Genomic DNA, 25,349 nt, shown 5'->3' with positions numbered 1-25,349 from the left:
CTAGGGGCCCCAGATTCTCCCTTTAAGGTGGATTTAAAAGGAGAATTTGGGCTCTCTAGTTTAAACGCCATTGAAAGTGATGCTGTTTGGGGGTGGATTCCAGCATCACAGCAGCTGCCCGGGGGGGGGGGGCGCAAAACTCAGATTTTGCACCAGGCTCCATTTTCCCTCTATGCCTCTGCCCAGAGGGGAGGGGCAGCGGAGGGCAGGGCAGGGGAGTCTGCTATCCCCGACCTCGGAGAGCTGCCCAAGCCCCGGCCAGGGGCGGGGCTTGGGGAGGCGTGGCCATGCCCTAGGGGCGGGTGGGGGTGTGGCCCCCCGAACCTCCCCCATAAAAAATCTATACCTACGTCCCTGGATTCTATTAAACTTTTTTGAGGCTGGAAATGTTTGAGGGTAAATACAAAGCAGAACTCCATGAAAGAAACATTTTTTTCCTGCCCCAAAAGTTTTAAAAGGTTTGTGCAGAAAGGGCCATTGTTCAGTATATAGCTTAACTGTATAATCCTGTACAGTAGTTTAATGATCTTTTATCAAGTTAGTTATCTTCTATCAATTCAAATTGAATCCACATTCCCAGTGTGTGTGTGTTTTTTAAGCCAAGAAACCCATGTGTGTGTTACCTGACACCAAAGGGCTTGTTTCCTCTGTTGCAATGGTTAAGGTTTAGGTGAATTGCAATCTCTTTAAGATTTTCCCATGTGTCCTGGACTTCCTTATTGGTGCCATTTTCTGGCTCGTGCTGGCCATGCCACGCAGTATTTTGTCAGGTTTTTTTTAATTTTTCTTTTGAGGGGTCATGTCTTCATAGGTTTGAAGACACTACTCCTAGCAAATCACAGCATGAGACTTTGAAGCTTCATAGCATCAGATCCATAGATCTGTAAAAAAATAATGGCATGACCACAAAATAGCAGCCAGGAATCATTTCGAGGGGGTGAGTGCAAACAAACAGGGGAAGGGGGGGGAATTGAAAACATTTTCAAAATGTTTTCAAAAAGTTTTCAGTGACTTGTGCTGAATGGGCCCATGTTAGAGGCCCCTGTCCTTGGTGGCTTGGACCAGAATACACAAAGGATCTTCTTCTTCTAGATTGTTCAGCCCACCAGTTAATATCTGCCTATCAAACGCTACTTTCTGCACCACCCATTTTCAGAGATGGTGGTGACTAGAGACAAGGCATTTTCTGTGCCTTTGGCATGATTTCTGCTTTGAGGCTTGCCTCTTGCCTACTTTACTTTCTTTAGGTGCTACGTTAAAACATACCTTTTTACCCATTCTTTTAGTGAGGGGTTTTATCTTATCCTTTTAAAATGATCTGTTTCTGTTTCATGGATAGTTTTTAAACTTCTGTCTACTGGCTTGTATTTTAAATTGTTTGTGCTTTATACTGTGATTTTTTAAAATTGTAAGCCACCATGAGCAGGACTCTGAAAAAGCAGCATAGAAATGTCATTCATTCATTCATTCATTCATTCATTCATTCATTCATTCATTCATTCATTCATTCATTCATTCATTCATTCATAAATAAATAAATAAATAAATAAATAAATAAATAAATAAATAAATAAGATGTACGTGCATGCATGCATGCATGCATGCATTTACTGCAAGAGCTCACAGTTTGGCTCAAAGAAGTTGAAATTCCCCATTCATGTGAAAACAAAGTATTTAAAATGATACTATCTGTCATTCATAAAACATACAGGTATCTGTCAACTTGAATGACAGGAAAGCTGTAACACCATCCAAAACGGTCCATGACATTTGATGCTTGGTTTGCTGGATAGTTTGGGATAGGGAGACACAATGAGAAATAATTGAACTTATTAACTAGCCTTTAATGCTCTACTCTGTTAGAAAGGGAAGAAAAAAAAAGATACACTGCAGCATTTCCCCTCCTCATTCTGTTTGAACCATTGTTGGGTAAACAAGTGCCGATTGGCCATGCTAGTAGGGGCTGATGGGAATTGTAGTCTGTGAACATCTGGAGTGCCATAGGTTCGCCATCATGGTTATATGGAAATAATGTGTGCGTTTGGAGGAAAACAAATAATATTGCCCAAATAACTCTTGGTTAGAAACAGCTTTATAACCAGTTTACAAACAATTATAGTGACCCTAAAGCCTGCTGCATTCTGTGGGACTTGCTTCTTAGTAAGCACATTTTAAAGTGCAGCTTTGATTGTACCCATGACGGTTATTAGGACAGCAACATTCTAAAATGGCAGCAGTAACTCATGATGGCTCTGGAAATGTCACACACCTTGCGCTTCATTTCACATTGTAGTTCAAACAGCTGTAACTCCCATTGGAAATCTGGTTTTGTTAAGAGGGATTCCAGAAATGTGGTGTTCATTGTATCTCCTGTGTACAGGACACAAAGTTCTGTTGTGCATCATCATCAACCTTAGTCACCTTGCAGTATATGCACGTTGGACAGGAATGCACACTTTCAGGACTACAAGGAAATATTTTTGTGCATGCACATCTTGCCTCATCTCTGTAGGCTGGGTACCAGAGTGCTGTACTGGCTGATGTATAGGGAAAGTGGATCTCTGGAAATGACCTTTCGCTCAAACCAGTGAGACTTCACACATAGAAAATCGGTGCTATGTGTGCCCAAGGCCCTTAACAACTTTTAATCTGTCTAATTCCTTATTTTTATCCTATTTTGAGTCAAGAGTTGGCTCCCACAATGGCTTATAGCCGTTTAAAGTACAGGTTCCAAATAAAATTGCCCATGGAGAGAAAGTTCTTAATAAGCCTGTGTTAAGACAGCATAAAAAATTGAAAGGCATATCATACCTTTTATGAGCGCCAATCAAATTGATGTTGAGCATTGTGCAAAAAAAATGTCTGACTACTTTGGCCTCTATTTTTGCAGGGGGGCTGTCTTTCCTTTATTTATAATAGCTTCTTTGACAATCAAACACAAATCTCATCAAAGCATTTTCAAAATAAGAAATAAGAACGATTGTATCAATAACAAAGTACTGTTAGAAATTTGAGATCCTGACTTGTTAGATGCATGTGTAGCAGAAAAGTGTCTCACAGATATCATGGCAGACAAAAATTTGGCCACAGCTCATGTCACTGCAGGATTAATATTGACTAGGGTTGGTCAATACTAAAAAAATTTGGTAAAATTCGGATTTGGCTATTTGGGGGCATAAAATGATTTGTATGCCCGAATTCGAATCATAGCCGATTCGGATATGCCCGAAAATTCAGGTAAATCCGAAAAATTCGGGTCCTTTTTATTTTTTTATTTTTTGTGTTTTTACACGTTTTGGCCTGCAGGGGGCGCAATTTTAAAGCGCAATTACATCTGGAGACTGTCCTGCTGATTCTCCCCAAGTTTTGTGAAGTTTGGTTCAGGGGGGGCAAAGTTATTGACCCTCAAATGGGGTGCCCCATTCCCCATTGTTTCTAATGGAAGCTAACAGGAGATGGGGGCTACACTTTTGAGCATCCATAACTTTGGACCCCCTGAACCAAATGTCACCAAACTTGGGGAGTATCATAAGGACAGTACTTGTATGATTCCCTGAAATCTTGGTGACAGTAGCTCTAAAACTGCACCCCCCCTCCAATAAAGTCACCCAAAGAAATTTCCCCAGATTCGGTGCTCTGTAGTAGCTGGCTGGCTCCATTGCAGCCAATGGGAAATTTCTGTGGGAGGGCTGTGGAGTGCACATTTCTCATGGTAAACCCACAAAACTTTCAGAGTGTCTTCCGGAGAGTCTCTTCATGACCCCATCCAGGTTTGGTGACCGTTGCTTCAAGGGGTTCAATGTTATGGGTAGGGTCCACCTCCCACTGCCCCCATAAGCAAAGTTCCTCAAACCTGGATGGTGTCATCCAGAGACTCTTCTGAAGATACCCTGAACGTTTTGTGATGGTACCTTGATAAATGTGCTCTCCACAGCCCTCCACCAGAAATTCCCCATTGACAGCAATGCAGAAGTCACTGCAGAAAAAAGAATCTTGGGCAAATTTTGGGGGGTGCCTGCAGGGGTGCATTTTTAGACATATCAGCACCAAAATATCAGAGTATCATCGGGAGATTGTCCTGATGACACCCCCCAAGTTTGGTGCAGTTTGGTTCAGGGGGGCCAAAGTTATGGACCCTCAAAAGGGTAGCCCTCATCTCCTTCGTTCCCTTTGGAAAGAATGGGGAATAGGGGCATCTCTTTTGGGGGTCCATACCTTTGGCCCCCCTGAACCAAACTGCACCAAACGTGGAGGGTATCATCAGGTGCCGATATGTTTTAAAATGCGCCCCCTGCAGGCCGAAACGTGAAAGAAACACCAAAAAATAAAAACACAATTCGGCTGGTGATTCGGATCTGATAGGATTCGGACAGCTCAGATTCGGACCCTGCTCGTCCGAATCCGTCCGAATCAGTGCAGATTCGGTAAAAATCCAGATTTGGACTGTCCGAATCTCCAACCCTAATATTGACCAACAGAAAAGAAAATGTCTGGGGTTCACTAGCAAGATGGTATTTACTCAAAATAGGAAAAATCCAAAGTTCTCATAGCAAAGACCATTGACTCAAGATAGAAAAACATGATCAGTGATCTCAGAAACACAAGGGAAAAGATGGTCAGAAAAGATGGGATTCAACCCCGTCAGTTCAGCTGTCAGCAGCACATTCAGTCTGCCAATCAAAAGGCATGGGATAATTTTTAAGTTATAGTGAGATATTTTAAGTTTGGAAGAAGATTGAGAAGAAGAGTTGGTTTTTATGCCTCAACTTTTAAAGAGACTCAAAGTGGCTTACAACCCCCTCCCCCTCCCTGCAATAGACGCCTTGTGAGGTATGTGGGGTTGAGAGAGTTCTGAGAGAACTGTGACTAGCCCAGGATCACCCAGCAGGCTTTATGTGTGGGTGTGGGGAAGCAAACGCAGTTCATCAGATCAGAGTCTGCTGCTCATGTGCAGGAGTGGGGAATCAACCCTGATTCTCCAAATTTCAACTAAAAATAACCACTAAATATTTAAAGTGGGGAACTTGTTCCATTTCCATTCTGTTTAAAGGTGGGAGGAAGCTTTCAGTTGGAGTTGGGTTTAGGCACAAAGGAAAGGTGCCTTGCAATGTGGAAATCTGAGCTGAGTCCTGAATTAAATTAAATCAGGAAGGAGTGAGAGTCCTTCCCCACCCACCCCACTGGAAATACCTGCAGGGGGTGGGGTCTGGCAGTCACGAGTTCCACCAGCAGCCCAAGGCAGCCAGCTTGTTCAGCCCTGCCTGGGTTTGCCTGCCTGCCAGCCAAGCAGAAGTCCACCTGATGAGCTGCCACCTGCTGCTCATGGGAAGGAGTGAGAGTCCTTCCCCACCCACCCCATTGGAAACACCTGCCGGGAGTACGGTCTGGCAGTCACAACAGGAGTTCCACTAGCAGCCCAAGGCAGCCAGCCTGTTCAGCCCTGCCTGGGACAGATCCTCCCTGTTGGTTTGCCTGCCTGCCAGCCAAGCAGAAGTTCACCTGGTGAGCTGCTACCTGCTGCCAATGGGAAGGAATGAGAGCCCTTCCCCACCCACCCCATTGGAAACTCCTGCAGGGCATGGGGTCCTATGTTTATTGACACTATGTTTATTGATTTTTTTGCTTGATGTTATGATTACTGATGTTTGGTATTATATTGTTGTTGTTCACCGCCCTGAGCCCTTCGGGGAAGGGCGGTATACAAATCGAATAATACAATACAATACAATCTGAATTTAAATGTATTTGTAACTGAATGTTTCATTCATGCAAGTAGTCACATAAGCTCATTCACCTTCCTGTTAATAAGGCAGAGTACAAACAGTTGTACTCGGTAAATTTTGGGTTCAGGTTTTTAAAACCTAAAAATTTTCAGTAAAGCTGAATAAAGCTGATACCTATTTACTTCATTCAATTTGTTACCAATTTGGGGAGGTTTTTTTTTAAAAAAACAGAACTTAAAATGTTCAATTCTCCCTACCTAAGAGGGGGCATTGCTTGTAGAGAGTGGAAAGTTAAAAATATTATTTTGTATTATTAACAGAAGAAAAATATTTTACATAATACTGAGAACCTCACATTTAATGTTTGTGTCCCTGTTGTCTAAACACTGATGAAAGGCTGGATTCTCTTGGCCACTCGTAAACCAAGTAAAATTGATAGGAGCTTCATTTAGGTATACAAGAGAAGACTTATATTATGTTTGTATATTCAATTATTTCCCTTTCTTTTCTGTTCCCTCTCTTTTGTGTTCCCTTCCAATTGCAGGGGGTTATAACATTAATGATGTTATGTTTTACTGGACAAGAGGAAACGATTCTGTTAAAGGTTTGGACGTGATTCAGTTGGCACAGTACACAGTAGAAGATCACTATACCTCTGTATCTGAAGCTGTCTATGAAACAGGTAGAAAATTCCTGAAACAGGCTTATTGGTAGTCTTCCATGTCAAGGTCTTGCTAAAAATCTCTTGCATCAAAGTAATTCCAGGCACAAAAAATGTTGGTCGCAGAATCAAACCTGTAAATATTTAAGGTTGTTTCTGTTTGATTACAGTTCAGATCAATAAATGGCCTACATAAACTCAAAGGTTCAGTTCTAGTTAACATGTGAGTTTGTAGGTATCAGGTCTGGTATGGTGGGAGGGAGCAAGGAAGTAGATCTAAAACTTTTACTACTAAACCATAAATTCTATGATACAAAATAAATTGCAAGTACTTAATAAATCTGAAATGCTTATTTTATTTGTACATTTTAACTGTGCAGTTGGATACCTGTGACTAGTGGCCATTTCTGCACAACACAAAGAAAATATCTTGAGGACATTAAAAGAAGCAGTTTTGGAGACAGCTTTCCACAAGATATCCTCAGGCCTTCTTTTTACTGCTCAACTCCCTTTTAAAAAGAAAACACTAAACTAGTGATCTTTCCCCCCCCCCCAAGATGGGATCCAGATGTTTTCCCTTGCCTGGCAGGACAAGGACGTGTTTTATTTTTTCCCTCCTGAGTTTAAAGCTCTCACGCTCAGTTTCTCCGCAGTTCACACTTGCCATTTTCTGCTGCTTCAGGGATTCTCCATTCCACCTGCAATTTGCAGAAGATTCCTTTGGAGGTTTCTCCTGCTTGCAGCTCATCTGTTCACCATTTCCGTGTTAAAAGTACATGAATAAAGTTAGTTTTGACTGCCGATTTGGCACGTGTCATTTTTCCTTTTTTTTTTTTGAGGGAGGTATCTTCAAAGCGATGACTTGAAATATGTGCAAATTGCAGATTCTCATATAGTGTCATTGTAGCTTTGAAGTCATCTCCCTCAAAACAGAAAAAAGGGAAAACAACACACGCACCGAATCGGCAGTCAAAACTAACATTATTCATGTACTTTTAACATGGAAATGGCGGGAGGATGAGCTGCAAGCAAAACAAATCTTCGAGGGAAACCTTCACCAAATGGCGGGTGGCACAGATCACAATGCTAAACACCAGCTGTGGCGAAAACAGGAGGGGAGGAGGTGGGGAAAAGAACCGCTTTCCCTGGCAATGCCTTTTTTTGACCGCACTATGCAAGACATATTAATTGTGCTGTGCAGGAATGGCCAGTGAAAAAGCAGTCAAATCAACTTTCAAGAGGAAGAAAAGGTGTTAAAATAATCACCAAGTTCTCACTGTCATTGGTTAACAATTCAAGATTAGGTGCTCTGAGTGATCGTTAGTGCCTTCCTAAGCCAGTCTACCCAGAATTCTAAGGTCTGTTGTAGTTACAAAATTGTCAGTTTTGAACAGCTCTTATGGAATTATAGGCCTATGATACATTTCTAGCATGTTTGACTTTGATAGTTTTGTATTCAGTGTTACAACTTTCTGAAATTTTTACTCAGAAAACATCCTTTGAGAGTACCCCTTTCACATTGGATCTTTGTGAGGGAAATGTGAACTATAAAATACCCCTTTCTGCAATCATGTTTATACAATCGATTGCTTCCTCACAGAATACCAACTACTGGAAGGATTTTGAGATAAGAAATCACTGCTGGGGGAGATCCAAGGTCACTGCTGATGGATGATGAGATCCAAGCTTATCTGTAGAAGCTGTAAAATTTAGTATTTTATTGGTGTTCATATCTAACAGCCAATCAATCAAAGTATATAAAAGAAAATTATTTAGTTTTGGATATTTGTATAGAACTGCATCAATTATGCCTGAAGAGCTTAAAAATTCCTTTTCTCACAGACAAGTTGAGTTGCACTTTCAAACCCTTGCATAAAGGTAGAACCCCACTGACGATTAATCATGTGATATGCAAAATATCCAGGTTTCACTATAAACTCCCCACAGCTCCTCCGCCGAACATGAATTCATCCCGGTTCTGGCGCTTCCTCTCCCCTTACCACAAGTTTTTAAAGAACCTGCATGGATGTGCACCTTTTTAAAAAATGCTGAATCCAGATTGGAGGGGAGGATTGGGGGTCGCATGTGGATTCAATTTTCCCGCCATAGAGTGTGATGCGGGGCCTTCTGGCCAATCAGAGCACGGTGGGCTGTGCACAATACGTGCCCAGCTTTTCTCCCCCAAGTTTCATTTCTGAGGCTATTGTTGAACCGTGTGCATGAGGGAAAGGTTTTTTGCTCCGAAAAAAAAAGTTCCCGCCCCAACACCGCACGACAGCCAATCAGGATAGACCCGCCAAGGGGAGTGTAACCTTGTTTGAATCCGCAATAGACATAGATGTCTTCACTAGAAACATGCTGCAGTGGGGAGGGTGAAACCTCAATGAAAAGGTGCTGTTTCTTTTGAAACCTGGTTGTATGTGTATTTAATTTTCAGTGGGGATTCGGCCAAAGAGAACTTTTGTATCATAACTTCTCATGTACTATGCTAGCATCCAATGGCAACGTTCTCATTGTGTGAAACTACTGTAGCTACACCCAGTGTCCTGAAGCCATTTGATGGTCATAAACTTACCTTTTTGAACAGAGAGACCCAACTCTTTGTTTGGATATGGCCACTAGATTCCATATCAGTTAGTATCATGAATAATGGATGGCACGAAGATACAATTGGATTTGTTGAGTCTTATATTTGTTGAATGTTCAATGTGAAGATGTCTTCATGCTGCATTGAAAACATGCAATTTACTTTTTGGTGACTTTTTAACAAGGCCTTGGTTTTTACAGAGCAGCATTTTAAAAGCTACTAGTTCTGGGCATCACTTTTTGCTATAACGGGTGTGGTGAGGAAGTTTTCACAAAATTATTTAGGCACTTTTGGACCACTTTTCTCCAGTCAATGCAGACCCAAAGCGACTTGCGGTACCAAACAAGAACACCAGAAAGTCATCAATTACACAAAAATGTATTTGCAAGTTACTGATCAAAAATACCTGCCAGCAATAAATTAATCTTTAAGGTGAGACAGGGGTTAGAGCAGGTGGCGGCAGCTTGGCCCTTGATAGAAGTAGTCTCTCCCTCACACAAAGTGTGAATCAAATTTTGGTTGTGTATAGCCAAAAGCCATTACAAAATAAGTACAGTAAGAGCAATGAAACATTCTCTTCCACTTGAAGTGTTAATCTGTAGAATTTCTCTCTAGAAAGGCTCACATTACTGGGCAAAACATTGATTTATTCATAATTTATAATAAATATTGATGACAAAATGTGACAAAATGTGGTGGAAAACATTACTCCTTTCCCCTTAACAATTTCTCAGTCTTTGGTTCTGAACAGTTATGGCTGTTACTTTGTGTGCACTCATGCAAATAATTGCATGGAAGTAGAGGTTTGCATATTTTTAATTTGCTATGTTTAACTTATTGAAAGGGTTTCTTGCAGCAGTGCTATTAGTTTTCATTTTTAAAAAATGAGTTGCTGCTTTATTTAGTAGCAGTAAAGTACAGTTCATGTTGTCAGATTTCTGCTAGCTCATGTATTATAGTGTGTATATTATAATATAAATTTATTGGTTTGTATTTTGTATAATAGGATATAGACAAATATTATAAAAAACTAAATGTGAAAAGAGCTGTATAATCACATTTGTAGTGATACATATCACAATACATAGTTAGGTAGGAAAGGCCACAATGAACCCCCTCCGGGGGTTGGGCGGTCTATCAAATAAATAGATAGATAGATAGATAGATAGATAGATAGATAGATAGATAGATAGATAGATAGATAGATAGATAGATAGATAGATAGATAGATAGATAGATAGATAGATGGATGTTGTTTTTACAACCATTAACATGGCCTCAGATATCACAAGTGGAAAAACAGAAATGTAACAGCAACTTGCAGGTGCCATTGGTCTTCTTTCAACAACAAGCCCCACAACAGTTTATGTCATGCTATTCCTCAGTAACCGTATCAAGAGGTGACCACACTATGCTTACCTCTGCCTTCCTGCCAGACTGGTTCTAAATAAAGACCTGAAGATAAGTGAACTTCTACTAGAACATAATTTAAGGCTTCCATGTGCACTATGCTGGATTAGTAATGTGTAACCCTGCCAGGGCTTGTTCCTGGTTGCTTCCTGTTTACACTAGAAGAAAGCAGTGGAGAAAATAATATTTTAACTAGAAGTATGTTACTTCCTGGAGCCTCTACTACACAAGCAAAACTAAAGACATGGAGATACCACATGGGGGTTTTGAAGGACAGAGGGACTGTCAGTGACACTCAGTGACCTGAGGATTAGTTTGTTAATGTTTTTCCTTGCATACTTCCTCTCTTGCCACAGAAACCAGATGGAGTTTCCTTTACATAGCAGATTTCCAACATGTCTATTTAGTTTATAATTTCATGATTCAAGAATGGATGGTGATCCAGGCAGCCCAAACCAAATGGTAGTGACAAATGGGCTGTGAGAGCAGAGCTGCGCCAACGCATTTGCTCCCTCTGCTAGCGGAAGAGGCATCCCCGTGGGCAGAGAGCACAAAGGCACCAGAGGCTGGGTGCCCCACAACTCTGTGGTAGCGAAACCCAGAAGTGGGTGCCACTGCGGAGGAATGCTTCCATCTGATTGGACGCCAGTGCAGGGGAGGCAGGCTGGGGCATTCCTCATGGTGCAGACAGTGGGAATGCCACAGCCAGGGCTTTGAACTTACAGAGGGCTTTCAGGTGGTTAGAGGGGGAGGGTTCTGTTTGCTGCCTTTTCACGCCACCTGGAAGCCCTCTGGAGGCAGCGCAGCTGTGGTGCTGTTCCCAGCTGCCTCTGACAGTAGATTGGGCTGTTAATTTAATAAAATCTGAGTGCTTTGTTTGAGGTCTTGAAATACAAATTCTCATTATAAGTCCTGAAAACATATCAATCTGTAGCCCTACCATAGAGAGCAAGAGACTTCTTGATCTGAAAGCATCTTACTCATAGAAATGTCACCTGTTTCTTTCCTCCTTGCTGCATTCCTAGCTAGTAATCAAGGAAGGCTAATAATTCCATGGTGATGTCCAGTGAGAAGCAGTTTGTTTAACATTCTGAAAACAAATACAGGCTTGTTTTTGAATTACCTCCTTCTGTCTCATGCTGGAAAAGCAAAGTGGCGGCCACTGTGCACATTTGAAGGAAATGATAGAATTTGTCAATAATAACTAAAGTGTTGCCAGGAGAATAATCTCCTTCTCTCTTAGTTTTTCAGTCTTCTGTATTTTTCTTGTTTGTGCTAAAGGAGCAACACTGAAGGCATGCAGTCCTTCAACTTTTGTTCCATGCAGCAGTCCGGTTGGCTTTTTACAAAATGCTCCGTAGAAGTCTTTAGATGACTGCAGCAGTCTATTAGCATAATAATTTCCCAAACAGCAACATCTGCATAGTGTGTGGGATCAACATAGATTACATGTGAGCCAGAGTTGAAATGTCTTGGCCCTGCTGCCTGTTTTTATGTTATATTTCAGCCCTGGAACATATGAGTTAAAAATAAGAGTGTTTTGAAGTTCAAATAGAATACTTTTCTATGTAAATGGAAGTACTACAGCCTGAGGCTACATATTTAAAATTAGACCATGGCTAGAGTTGTCTGACTACAGTGTCTTATTCTGTCCTCAGGGGATTCTGGTTCATTTGCTGTGGTTTTCCTTATGCGGTGCTGCTGGGTGTTGTGTTCCTGAAATCCCCCCCCCTCTGACTGAAAATCACAGTATTCACAATGCATCTGAGAATAGAGCGTTGGTGTGAATTAAGGCCTGGTGAGACTGAACCAAAAGAATTTCCTTATGAAGATAAATATTTCTCCTTCCAAATATAGTTCAGAGGGTTATTCTGAATACTTAATATATGGTGGATGACAGATACAGAAATAGGGTGCAAATCACAAGCAGGTAAATTATCTAATGTGGAATGCTTAACATGGGCTGACTGCAGACACAATAAAATGTCCACTACCACCCATGTATTAAGTACTCACAAAACCTACATGTCAGACCTACAAATGAGCAATAAGTGAAATGGACTGGTCCATTTTGCATGAGATATATTACCAGAACAGGTTAAAGAATACATGATAAAATGGGCTGCACATTTTGGATATAATATCTAGTTTGAACAATGGGAAAATATGTGGATAAATGGGTTTAAATAGTCATTAATATTGAATACATTGAATAAAATTAAATAATATTAAAATAAATAAAATCAAATAAATTTAAAAGAGAACTTTTACAAAATGATGTATGATTAGTATATGACACCAGAGAAACTGGCAAAGATGTATAAAATGTTTCCAATAAGTGTTGGAAATGTGAACCTCAAGAAGGGACTTTCTATCACCCATGGTAGACTTGTGCTAAAGAACTTGTGCTAAAGAATTTGGAGGTCAATACATACAACAGTCAAAAAGATCTTAAAGACTAATGTACAAATGAAACCTGAGTCTTATCTATTGGGACTTATGGACAGATCTTTGGAAATAAAACATGGAAACTTTGTTTTTATACGATAGCAGCAGCAAGAATACTATATGCACAAAAATGGAACACTCCAGCAATACCTACAATTGAAGAATGGTGGGTTAAAGTTATAGCTGGCCAAAATGGCCAAGTTTACTTTGCTCCTTAAAGAAAAGAACTTAATAAAAGTTCATGGACAATTGGAAACTCTTGATAGGATATCTAGACAAAACAGAAAAAAATTGGTTACTAGTAGTTTTGAAGGTTAAGAATTGTTAAAATAAGATCCAACAGACAATTCATGGGCAATTAGAAACTCTTGATAGAATACCTAGACTAAACAGAAAAAAAAATATATTGATTAGTAGTTCTGAAGATTAAGGACTGAAGGTTAGGATCCAAAAGAGCTTTTTTGTCAATAATGATGCTAAAGATTTAATTTTATTTAGATGGCCAAGTGTGGAAGGTTTAAAGGGTTAACATTTGGAGCAAAAGAAACTGGAAGTCTGTATGAAATAAGTAGTTTATGACGGTCAATTTTTGTATTTATATATGTTTTGCGACTTGAAAATACAAATTAAAATTGTTACTATAAAAGAAGAGAGATATGAAACCAGGATTTTTTAAAAAAAGTATAAATAGAAACAGAACAGAAAAAATGTAAAAATAAATATGCTATTGCAACAACAAAAAGAAAAAATACATATAATAGAAAAGAAAAATACATATAATAAACAATAAACAATAAATGATGATAGCAACAATTAAAAGCAGTAAATAGCAGTGGCGGAGCGCCAATGGGAAGGGGTGTGTGTCGTGCACCAGGTGCATGCCTCGGGGGTGGAAAATCGCCCCCGGCCCCTTCCCCTTTTCCCCACAGCCCCCCGCAGCGCCCCCCGCAGCACACACACACACCGCCCCCCTTCCCACACTTACCTATGCTCCTTTTCCTCTTTCTTAGTACTTTTTGAGGCTGAAAAAAGCGGCCTATTTATAGTTCAGGCTAAAAACTGCCTGAGGAACTACAGTTCCCAGGAGACCTTGGGGCTCACAAGATCTCCTGGGAAGTATAGTTCGTCAGGCAGTTTTTTCCCTGAACTGTGAAGAGGCTGCTTTTTTCAGCCTCAAGAAGTTCTAGAAATAGAAAAGAAACATAGGTGAAGGGGGGAAGGGGAGGTGCTGTTGGGGGGCACTGCGAGGGGCATGGGGGTGGAAAAAACACACTGCGCACCGGGCGCAGTTTGGTTCAGCTGCGCCTCTGGTAAATAGAGATTCAATAATGAGCATTGAATTGTGATTATCATAATAAATCTTAGCATAAATCATAGGATACCTATACAATATTTGATAGATGTAATAATGTTATATCATATAATATGATAAAATGTAATGAAATATAATAGACTAGCAGTAAAGCTCACTGTGGCAAGAAATACATCAGGATCTACACTGGATGGGGCACGCGAGTGAGGATTGATGGGGAAATGGGAAGGCTTGCCACCAATGTCCTGTTTTTACTGATTTTTATACTGCTGTGCTTTTTTTACTTTAGATATGTTATGACTTCTCATTGTTCTTTGTAAACACCTGGTGGGCTGGGGGAGTTTTAATCTGGAAAACAGTGTTTAAATATAGTTTCCACTGTGCTGTTCTGTTCACAAAATTGTATCTAGCACCGAATCCCAACCCCTGTGATTTAAAATGATTAATAAGCATTAGTGGGGGTTTTTTGTTAATTAAATAAAGCTTCATTTTATAAACTTTTCGGGGAAAAACATGTTGCACTATTAAAATATTGCTTGTTGCTGTTTCTCACAGGGCACTATCCAAAATTAGTCTTCCATTTTGAACTCAAGAGGAACATTCTGTATTTCATTCTTGAGACTTATGTACCATCCAGCTTACTGGTCGTCCTCTCCTGGGTGTCATTCTGGATAAGCCAATCATCAGTTCCGGCCAGAATCTGCATAGGTGAGAAACAAAAACACATACCCATCCATGAACACACAAAGCGCATTGCCTCATATTACACTGGCAGTGGGGGAACTGCAGCTCCACTGCCCTTTACACATCAGTAGGGTAACATTAAAAGCCTTGGGCCATATAGGAAAAGGCCACATGGCAACTTCTCTTATATCCTGTCTCTCTGAGAAACTGCGGGGAGGAGAGACTCAGTATATTCTCTCTCCGTTTAGTTTGAGGTGCATACGAAGGAGCTGTGTTACTGTGGTTCCCGTGCTACCTGAAAAGGGTGGGGAGAGGCTTCAGAAAACTTAAAGGCTGTATATGTGTTTCCACACTGCACATTATTTGGCTTAATGCATGCGTGCAGTTTAACCATATTCAAATTAAAAATGTGCACAAACACAGCCAGAGATGTGCTCCTTCACATTTGGCCCTTCTTCTTCCCATGTCTTCTTACACAGAGCAAAATGAAGGCATGGTGGTTTAAGACTGTGTCTTAAACCCATGATAATCCTGATTTAAGATTCCAGTTAGTGGAACAAAAATTAGCAGTGCATTCATGTCACAAATAACTTGAGCAAGGCTTAGATCAGGGGTCTGCAACCTGCGGCTCTCCAGATGTTCATGGACTACAAATCCCATCAGCCCCTGCCAGCATGGCCAATTGGCTGGGAGAGACTGATGGGAATTGTAGTCCACGAACATCTGGAGAGCCGCAGGTTGCAGACCCATGGCTTAGATCATCTCTTTTGAACTGGGAGAGGAAGGGGCCAGGTATGTATGGGAGCCTATCAGAAGCATGGATTATACACATTTTTAATTTAACCCTAATTAAATTGGACATAGAAAGATAGTCATGGGAAACCCAAGGACTTCAGTTTTATATTGTAACTTTTCCATTTGCTACCTTCATGAAAATCTGCTTGGCCTCTTGGTGTTATATATTATTTAACAGGAAACTGTCATGGGAATCCAGAAAGGGTCTTGGAGGCCGCACAGAATCCCAGAAATTGTCTTAACATAGCAAAGCACTACATGAGGCAGAATGGTTCAGCTGTGGTCCAAGAGAAATAGCACATATAAATTCATAAGTCATTAATAATAAACAAATTTCAGTAAGTAAAGATTTGCTAGTAAACAATAAACCAGCCCTACCGAAATTTATTTATTTATTTATTTATATTTTAAATTTCTAGGCCGCCTCTTCCCCAGAGGGCTCGAGGCGGCTCACAGCATGGCTGTTATCCAACAGCAACTCAAACAACATAATGTAACATTAAAACTCCAGCAGCAATTACAGTTTAAAACAATTCAAACGGTTTAAAACAGTTCAAACAGGCGCCTGTTCCTAAGGCTAAAAGCAAGGAAAAGGAAAATAAAAAGAAGAGAGGGAGGGAGCAGGCGGGCCCAGATGGAATCACAGCAGGCCCGACCAGGATGACAAAAGATGGTAAATTGGCAGACTCAGTTACAGTTCCAATTTCAGTGGGGGGCAGTAAAACCGCGGCCAGCCTCTCCAAAGGCCCGGTGGAATAGTTCTGTCTTGCAGGCCCTGCGGAACTCACCAAGATCCCGCAGGGCCCGGGCTGATGGAGGTAAGGCATTCCACCAGGCAGGGGCCAGGGCCGTAAAGGCCCTGGCCCGGGTCGAGGCCAGCCGCATCATCGCGGGGCTAGGGGTCACCAGCAGTTCCGCCACCGCTGAACGTAGTGGCCTACGTGGGACATAAGGGGTGATGCGGTCCCGTAGGTATGAGGGCCCCATGCCACGTAAGGCCTTAAATGCTAAAATAAAATAAAAGACTGAGTCAGTGAGTTCAAGCTATCTGCTGCGATTGGCGGTAACGCTTCAGGGTTTTCAGTGGATGCATTGCATAGGTCTGCTAACCAAGATGGCTTAATTAGAGACAGCAGAGATGGAATCTGGAATCTTTTGCATACAAATTATTTGTTCACTGTTGAGAGTCTGTGGCAGCTCCCAAAGAAAGCAGCCAATGAGGCTCATGATAATGAGGACAGCAGAAAAAGTTAATCCTTCGTCATACTGGTCTCGTAGACCTACCCAACAGAAAATGGGTATGCATAAAGTTGATGAGTTTCTGTTTCTGCAGTGTCTCTCACTATTTAGAATCCCAAAGCTCTCCTTCCTATGATTGGAAAGGCCAGAGTGATTTGCCTTTTCCTGCCCTCTGAGAAAGGAGAGATTGAGTGCTGAACAACTCCTTCAGGAGGGCTTTGGGTAATTCCAGAGCCACTGCTGAAAAGAGAAGGGCTACATTGGGTCTGATCAGAGAGCTTGATAAGAGAGCCCAACAACCCTATCAAAAGGAGGAGGTCTGAATCTGCTTTGGGAGCAGTGCACTGGATGCGCCGGTGGATTTGCCCTCCCTGGGGCACTTGCTCCCACAGAGGGAGAATCCGGTGGCATGCAGCCAATGCACCACCCTAGCACTGGAACACAGCACAATGTGGCACCAACATCCCAGCACCCCCTCCCTCTGCTGGCATAGCAGGGGTGGGCCAGGGGTGTGGCTATCTGACATTAGTCGACTCCATCTCAGCCATTTGGTGTGCTAAGCTGGTGGGCCAGGATTCATATTTATGCTTCCCTTTTGGGTAGCATGTGTCTATGAAGCCCAATGAGGGCTTCTCACCGGAGGGAAGGCTGACACACTTGTGTGGCCACCCTGCACCACCAGGAAGCCCCATCAGGAGCAGCTTAGCCATGGCTGCAGCACCATGGCAATACCCTCCTAAACCACGCTAACGTTGCCCCCAGAGTTGCTAAGAGACCCAGGTGAATGAGATGCTGGGCATATTAGGCCATTCAGTTCCCTTGCCACATTTTCAGTCGTGAGAGAAAATCAATTCCTCCAGATTTTTTACTGAAAATATAATTGTTGCACCAAGATCTGCGATCTGGAGAAAAATCAGTGACATAATCCTTGAAATCCTGACCAATTGCTTCACAAAATAAGCAGTCTGTGTGGGGGCTGATGGCCTTGTAAGATCACTACGAAGTTCTCATTTTTCATAGGGGTTACAACAGTACTCACCATGACAACCCTTATGATGGGAGCTCGGACATCTCTTCCGAATGCTAACTGCTTCATCAAGGCAATTGATGTCTATTTGGGCATTTGCTTTACCTTCATCTTCGGGGCGTTACTGGAATATGCCGTGGCTCACTTTTGCACCTTTAATCGATTTGGTGTGAAGAAACTCACCAAGGTACCTGTTACATTTCACTTTTTTCCATTTGCCTATTGCCTCAACCTTTTCCACAGTTCTTCTCTCCATTACTTTCTATGTCATAAAGGTGTAGTCTGATTCCATCTTTTACTAACATGTTCCATTTGTGCCAGCTTTTCCAAAGCAGTTATCATCATGTACAAGAAACCATACTGTATGGTGCAGGACCTCATGGATTTTGCTCACAGCAACATCCGTGAACCCTATGCTACTTGGAGGGAGGGTATGTGCCCTGTACACAGGGACGAGTGGTGGACATGTGCAATGCATAAGTCCATGGCTTCCTTTCATAGAGGGACAACATGTTTGCAACTTGCAGATGTAGCAAGCTCAGCTGCCCTTTAAAACTTGGATTGTGCCACAGAGGTTGGAATATACATTCTTCTGCAACATATATATATTTTCCAAGAGCCTTTACTGTGGGACTTGTGTAATAAGCACTGTTGTAACCATTTCAAGATGACATTTATCTGTGCTGGCTCCTTAGAAGAAAAGGAGGAAACAAATAAGTAAACACTTAACCCCCCCCCCCCCAATGAAAGGGAGGAGGCTGAAAGGGAGGAGGTGTATCGTAAGCAGAGCTGCACCCTTTTAAGCCCATTGACTTCAGTGAACTTAAAATGGTTTTGGATTGCACCATGAGTCCTAGACTAGGCTATATCTACCAGATTATTAAAAATAGAGCAGAAACAGAGAGCAGGGAAAAAGTGTGCTATTGGTGCCTGGGTTAAGTGGAATATAGGAAGCATTGCATAACAAGTAAAGTTCATTGCAGCTGTTCCATATCAACGTACCTGAAGCGTGTGTTAAACTAGAGTTTCAGTAAGAATTGCTCAGCTGCTGAAATGTCTTGACACTCACTGTATAGGAAATCCTGAACATACAGAGCACCGGGGCTTTTCCACAAAGTCAACATCGTTTCTCCATCTTGAACAAATGCATCCATTAATAGAAACGGCAAGCAGCAGCAGATGCCATTTCCTTTAGGTTTCAGCTGTTGTGCAGTTGTTTTCCGTAGATGCTGCAAATTATTTTTTTTTATATTCGTTATTACCATCTGCTTGCTATTCACTCCTTAAGAGGAGGATCTGAAAAAATGAGATTGCTTTTTAAAATACACTCACTGTGGAGATCCCTCTTGCAGTGCATTGATTTTCATGATTTAAAACACTTTGAATGTTTTCCCTTCCCTCTCAGCCCTAGTGGTTTTTTTCAGATTTCCCCTGATATTCCAGATTTGTAAAGCAGGTAGGAGATTATATTCTTTCTTCTCTTCATGTGAGCAACAGGATAAGTAAGCTCAGACTAAAAACACATCTTGTTAAACTCCCTTGGAGAAGTGTGGATAATATTATAGAAATGAGGGCCTGAGATGTACAGCGTCAGACGCTGCATTTTTCACACATGGTTTTAGCTTCCTCTTAGGGAACGTAAAAGGAGTTAAAACATTCTAATGAAGCATCAGCCACCTGCAAACAACTTGCTGAAACCTTCATAAGGAAACTAATATGTGCATGACATCCTTGCCTGCTGTGCAATAAACCTGCAGCTTGGTAGAGATGTTACCATTTTCACCTTTTAAAAGACGGATATGTTAATTAAAACACACGCACATAGATGCTCAGATCTAACTTTATTTTTTTAGAATTTAAGTTAGGATGATCATTGGCACTATTTCCTTGCTGAAACAGTGGGGTTTTGGCAGGTTTTCTTTAGTTTTATTCACTCTTCAAGTGCCTGATCTAAGAACTGTGCCATAACAAAAGATCTTATAACAAAATATTTTATCATTGAGTAATATATGGGAAGGAAGTATGAGAATAGACCAGGAGGCAGCATGAGGGCTTGATCTGAACTGGGGTTCTTCTTGGAGTGTAGAAATGAAGAGCCTCTAGGAATATAAACAGTGATTTAATTAATTGAGATGGTGGTCCATCAGTACCAAGAGGAGGTTGATGGTATAATATAAGGGAAGTCCCTGGTTCAAATCTTGTCTGTGAATTGAACCCATTCTGCAGTCATAAGTAAGCTACCCTCTCTCAGCCTTTGTTCAGTCAGTAAACTGGATATGTTACCATTGACCTACTTATAAGGTTCTTGTTCAAGGCCATATATCTGAAGCATATGAAGAAGAAGAAGAGTTGGATTTATATTCCCCCCTTTCTGTCCTAAAGGAGACTCAAAGGAGCTTACAAACTCTTTTCCCTTCCCCCCTCACAACAAACACCCTGTGTTTATTATGGAACATTTAGAAGTGCTGTACAAATGCTAGCTAGAAATAGTCTGTTTCTATAGCATTCAGAAAGATGCCTGTAGAACCTACAAGCATGGCTTTATTCATCAAACCGGTTTTATCTTGTCACCTGGCCCCAGAAACACTCGAGTTTAGAGAGATCAAAAGCTGATGGCTTTTATCAACGGCTATGATTGTGCAAATTTTATGTGTAGTTTTCATATAAGATCTGTGCCTTCTGAACTGAGTGCCCAGTTTGCATTTGTGTGGGACCTGCTTGAGAATTGTAAGCAGGTCTTACATCAAGTTGGCTAAAGCTTGGAGGATCCTGCCTTTTTACTTAAGTTGTGTTCATCCATGTCATAATACCCCATGGAAATCTTTTCTCTGTGCTTAAAGTAAGCTTGTGTTGTAATTTATGAGGATGCCTCTCAGTTCATTTGTGCTTTCCTACCAGGAAGAAGATGATGAAGCCGAGGAGGAGATCAATGGAGTCCTGTCAGCAATTGCCAACAGTTGCAAGGCTGAGAAGATTAGAAAGATGGATCCAGACAAGTTGACCAAAACGTCCCTTGGCACAAAAGAGAAGAAAAGTCAGCACAGAAAATGCTGCTCTGCAACAACAGTCATGAAAGGACTTTGCTGTATATTTCACTGCTTCCATGTTAAAAACCCATATCACATAGACAATTATGCCCGGATTTCTTTTCCATTATTGTTTATCATCATAAATGTTTTTTATTGGGTGTATTATCTGTGGTTCTAAGCTCTTAAAAGTCTCTTCTGAAAGTGTTCTGACTGCAAGGGGAAAGTGCACAGGCTCAGCATTAGGATCATCTTGTTTTGTCATTTAATTGATGAGATCTATTGAATTTCTGGTCCAACTACCATCTATCTGTTAAAATGACTGTAGTATAAAATCCTGGTCATCTGTTCAATGCATGTGTTTTGACACTGACCTCGGTTTTGAGCATGCCTGTTCCACTGCTTTACTGAATGGCAGAAAACACCTTTTTACCATTAAAGCTACTTGTTAAACTCTGTGCAACAAGGCTTAATGCTAGTTTCTGAACATGTTCGGGTATGCTTAAAAATAAAAGCAGAAAATATTATTTTTATCATATTCTTACATGACAGTCCACGGTGTTGTTAATAATGCATAGGTCTTCAAGAATATTATTTCACTAATTTGACTTCAAAATGCAAATCAATGTTACATATAATTCTTTGTCACCCCACAAATAATTAGAAACATCCCATGCTTTCTGAAAACTACCTGGGGCATTAAAGGATGAACAATTGGATGAATAAGAAGAATAATACATTCACTAAAAATGTATATTTCCCCCAAACAAATATCTAGGTGAGGTTTAAATGTCCTTTCTCTAACAGAATATTTTCTTTCTTAAATGTCCTTTCTCTAACAGAGAAAATGTCCTTTCTCTAACAGAATATTTATTTAAACAAAATGCATTTCCACTTTTTCTGTATCTCTTATTCCCCTTCTTTCATAACATCACTCAAATTTTTTATTCTAGAAAGTTCCATTAGAGACAACTTTATGCCTCTGAATAGTGGTATAATGCTCAAACTTGTTAGACCAAGTTAGTTTCAACCTGCATGCTAAGTTAAGCATTCTGAATCTTATCTCCACTGCTTTTGTGAGTTTCATACTTTCCTAAATTATGTTCCATTCTAATATTCAAATGTGGGCTGATCTGCAAATATCTAAATCTATGGCTCAAGTCCACAGTGACAGAAAAAAGAGAATTCTGCAAATGTTAAGGCCCTCCCTTCATGTTTACAGAAAAATCTGAAAGTTTAAAATACATTAGGGTATAAATACCCAATTCAATAAGAGTGTTGTCTGCATTGTCTGTGATAAGTATCTTTGTACTGCAGGTCTGACGGCAGATTCTAGGAGCCACTCTATGCCAACCATGCTGGTGGCAGAGGCTAGAAGCCACTCAGGGCCTGGTTGCAGCAGTAAATGGTAGGAGCCACCATGGTGGCAGTGATGTCTGGGAGACATTCCCACTGGCGTGGCTCCCAGACTGCAGCTGCCACAGCTGTGCCTGGAGGAAGCTGCAGAGGCCTAGAGTTGTGCTGGGCTCCATGACAAGGGAGGATGGGATTCCCCCCTCAAGTCTTGTGGGGCCCCACTTGTTATATTTCTATTTAGAACATTAATGCTAAACTACATGTTAATATAAGGTAATATAAAAAAAGGAAAAAAGTTATTCTAAATTGTTAGAACTCTCTCTCTCTCTATACACACACACACACACACACACACACTATCATCTTAAATAATTATATTACACATAGCAATATCTCTGGTTGTCCATATTCAGGTTTAATGTTATTTCAGCAGTAAATAAATGGCTGCACATTTTTAATATATATGTTTGGGGAATAAATTTCCTTGGGCATAGACTTAGACTTCATTTTGCCTGTGCAACTGGGCACATTGGGCAACAAGTTTTCTCCAACTATTTCAGTCGGCTGCGACGAGTTCAACTTTATCTTGTGATATTTGAGCCTCATTTAGGTCTCCTTTGAAGGTCTGGCACCATGTTTTGGTGCTTAAGACTGAGCTCTGAATCAGGCACTGGACTTCCTTTCGGCTTTCATCCAGCACCAATCGTAAGGGATGAGCTGCCGTTCATGCCGATGTTATAAGCTTATCCATAAGCACAGTAAAACATCATTTTGTCAGTCATTGCCTACTTTAGACAATGATTCTGTACCTAATTTCCTATAATTAAATTCCTAAATAGATAAATATGTCTCCTTTTCTCACATATCTAAAAAGGACCAGCAGTAGACCACTAATGGAAATTCCTTCTTTTAGTGGAAATTGCATGGTGGGATTCAAACCAACATCTTTTTACAACCAAAACCTCCCATCAATCATGAAGAGGTGAGTGAGCCCTCCACTTCGTTATACCTAAGAACATAAGAACATAAGAACAAGCCAGCTGGATCAGACCAAAGTCCATCTAGTCCAGCTCTCTGCTACTCGCAGTGGCCCACCAGGTGCCTTTGGGAGCTCACATGTAGGATGTGAACGCAATGGCCTTCTGTGGCTGTTGCTCCCGATCACCTGGTCTGTTAAGGCATTTGCAATCTCAGATCAAAGAGGATCAAGATTGGTAGCCATAAATCGACTTCTCCTCCATAAATCTGTCCAAGCCCCTTTTAAAGCTATCCAGGTTAGTGGCCATCACCACCTCCTGTGGCAGCATATTCCAAACACCAATCACACGTTGCGTGAAGAAATGTTTCCTTTTATTAGTCCTAATTCTTCCCCCCAGCATTTTCAATGAATGCCCCCTGGTTCTAGTATTGTGAGAAAGAGAGAAAAATTTCTCTCTGTCAACATTTTCTACCCCATGCATAATTTTATAGACTTCAATCATATCCCCCCTTAGCCACCTCCTCTCCAAACTAAAGAGTCCCAAACGCTGCAGCCTCTCCTCATAGGGAAGGTGCTCCAGTCCCTCAATCATCCTTGTTGCCCTTCTCTGCACTTTTTTCTATCTCCTCAATATCCTTTTTTGAGATGCGGCGACCAGAACTGGACACAAGGACTCCAGAATGCGATTAGCACCACTGCTTTATATAAGGGCATGACAATCTTTGCAGTTTTATTCTCAATTCCTTTCCTAATGATCCCCAGCATAGAGTTTGCCTTTTTCACAGCTGCCATGCATTGAGTTGACATTCCCATGGAACTATCAACTAAGACACCTAAATCCCTCTCCTGGTCTGTGACTGATAGCACTGACCCCTGTAGCGTGTATGTGAAGTTTGGATTTTTTGCCCCTGTGTGCATCACTTTACATTTTGCTACATTGAACTGCATTTGCCATTTCTGAGCCTACTCACTGTAGAACGCTCCACTTGTAGGTTTGCTCCCGAAAAGCCATGCCTACAGCAGAGCATTCCACAGGATGAAGAGGGGGCTGGATTGGTTGGAAGGCTCAACATCACTCCAAACAGCGGGAAAACAAACCTCCCTCAACCCCTGAACCTCCCCACCAATCCGGCTTTGGCGCGTGTTTTTTTTAAAAAGTTGCACTTCCATGCAGGTTCTTAAAAAATGCGTGATAAGGGGGAGAGGGAGTGCCAGAACTGGGATGAATCTACGTTCGGCAGTTAAGCAGTGGGGAGTTCTTGCTCAAACCTTGATATTTCATGTATCACGCGATTAATTGACTGTGGGGAATCGACCTAAAAGGAAACATTGGCCCTTTCCCCACTTACCTGAAGCCCAGCTACTCTGCAAATAGCGGGGTCCCCACTACACTCCCACCGCGTCAGGGGGCTGACAACAGCGCAGCCGCCCTGACATACGCTCTTGTGCCCGCTCAAGCTCGAAATCCCTGGCGCTGGCAAAAACTGCGCCTTTGGATGAGGATGCCCAGACGCGCGCCAGGGATGCCGCGTGCTCAGAGCAGCTCGCAGCGACGGCAGCAGCAGGGGAAGTAGGGAAAGGCCCATTGAAACTGGCAACTTTTTTTTTAATCATTTAAACATCACAATCTGTCTGGCCACAAATATTCTTACAAATTATCACCTCTTCCATTGATTTTTGCTAAGAAACATCAACGTTATTTACCTATTCCAATGTCAGTCTTGTGAGAGGCATGTAGCAGTATATCTTTTCCCCTCAAATCAGCAGGACGTTTCAGTTTTACATGTTTTTGTGTTGATCCAATGCTGTTAGTACACATCAGCCCTGTATTTCACAGATGATATTTAACTGTGTCCCCTGACATTTTTGTGAAGCAATATACAAACAGCTCTGCGCTGGGAAATTCCTGGTGATTTTGCAGATGAAGCCTGGAGAAGGCAGGATATGGGGAGGGATCTCCTCAGGGTACATTGCTTTGGGGTTAATCTTCCAAAGCAGCCATTTTCTCTGGGGAAATTGACCTCTGTAGCCTGGAGATCAGTTGTAATTCCAGGAGATCGCCAGCTACCACATGGAGGTTGACAACCCTCCATGCATCAGAA

The 25,349-nt window shown here is 41.5% G+C and overlaps 1 protein-coding gene across 1 annotated transcript in view; it reads left to right on the top strand.

Annotated features, from left to right (window-relative positions):
* Nucleotides 1-21,370, top strand: part of LOC125438299 (gamma-aminobutyric acid receptor subunit pi-like) — a 51,410-nt gene extending 30,040 nt beyond the window's left edge. The window contains exons 7-10 of the mRNA XM_048506647.1: nt 6,268-6,405; nt 14,697-14,849; nt 17,880-18,073; nt 20,785-21,370. Of these exons, the coding sequence (XP_048362604.1) occupies nt 6,268-6,405; nt 14,697-14,849; nt 17,880-18,073; nt 20,785-21,093 (794 nt within the window). The 3' untranslated portion in view covers nt 21,094-21,370. The remainder of the gene's footprint in view (nt 1-6,267; nt 6,406-14,696; nt 14,850-17,879; nt 18,074-20,784) is intronic.
* Nucleotides 21,371-25,349: the final 3,979 nt, after the last annotated feature.

The sequence above is a fragment of the Sphaerodactylus townsendi genome, linkage group LG08, assembly GCF_021028975.2.
Source record: "Sphaerodactylus townsendi isolate TG3544 linkage group LG08, MPM_Stown_v2.3, whole genome shotgun sequence".
NCBI classification, from domain to species: domain Eukaryota; kingdom Metazoa; phylum Chordata; class Lepidosauria; order Squamata; family Sphaerodactylidae; genus Sphaerodactylus; species Sphaerodactylus townsendi.
This window is presented reverse-complemented; position numbering and strand designations above follow the sequence as displayed.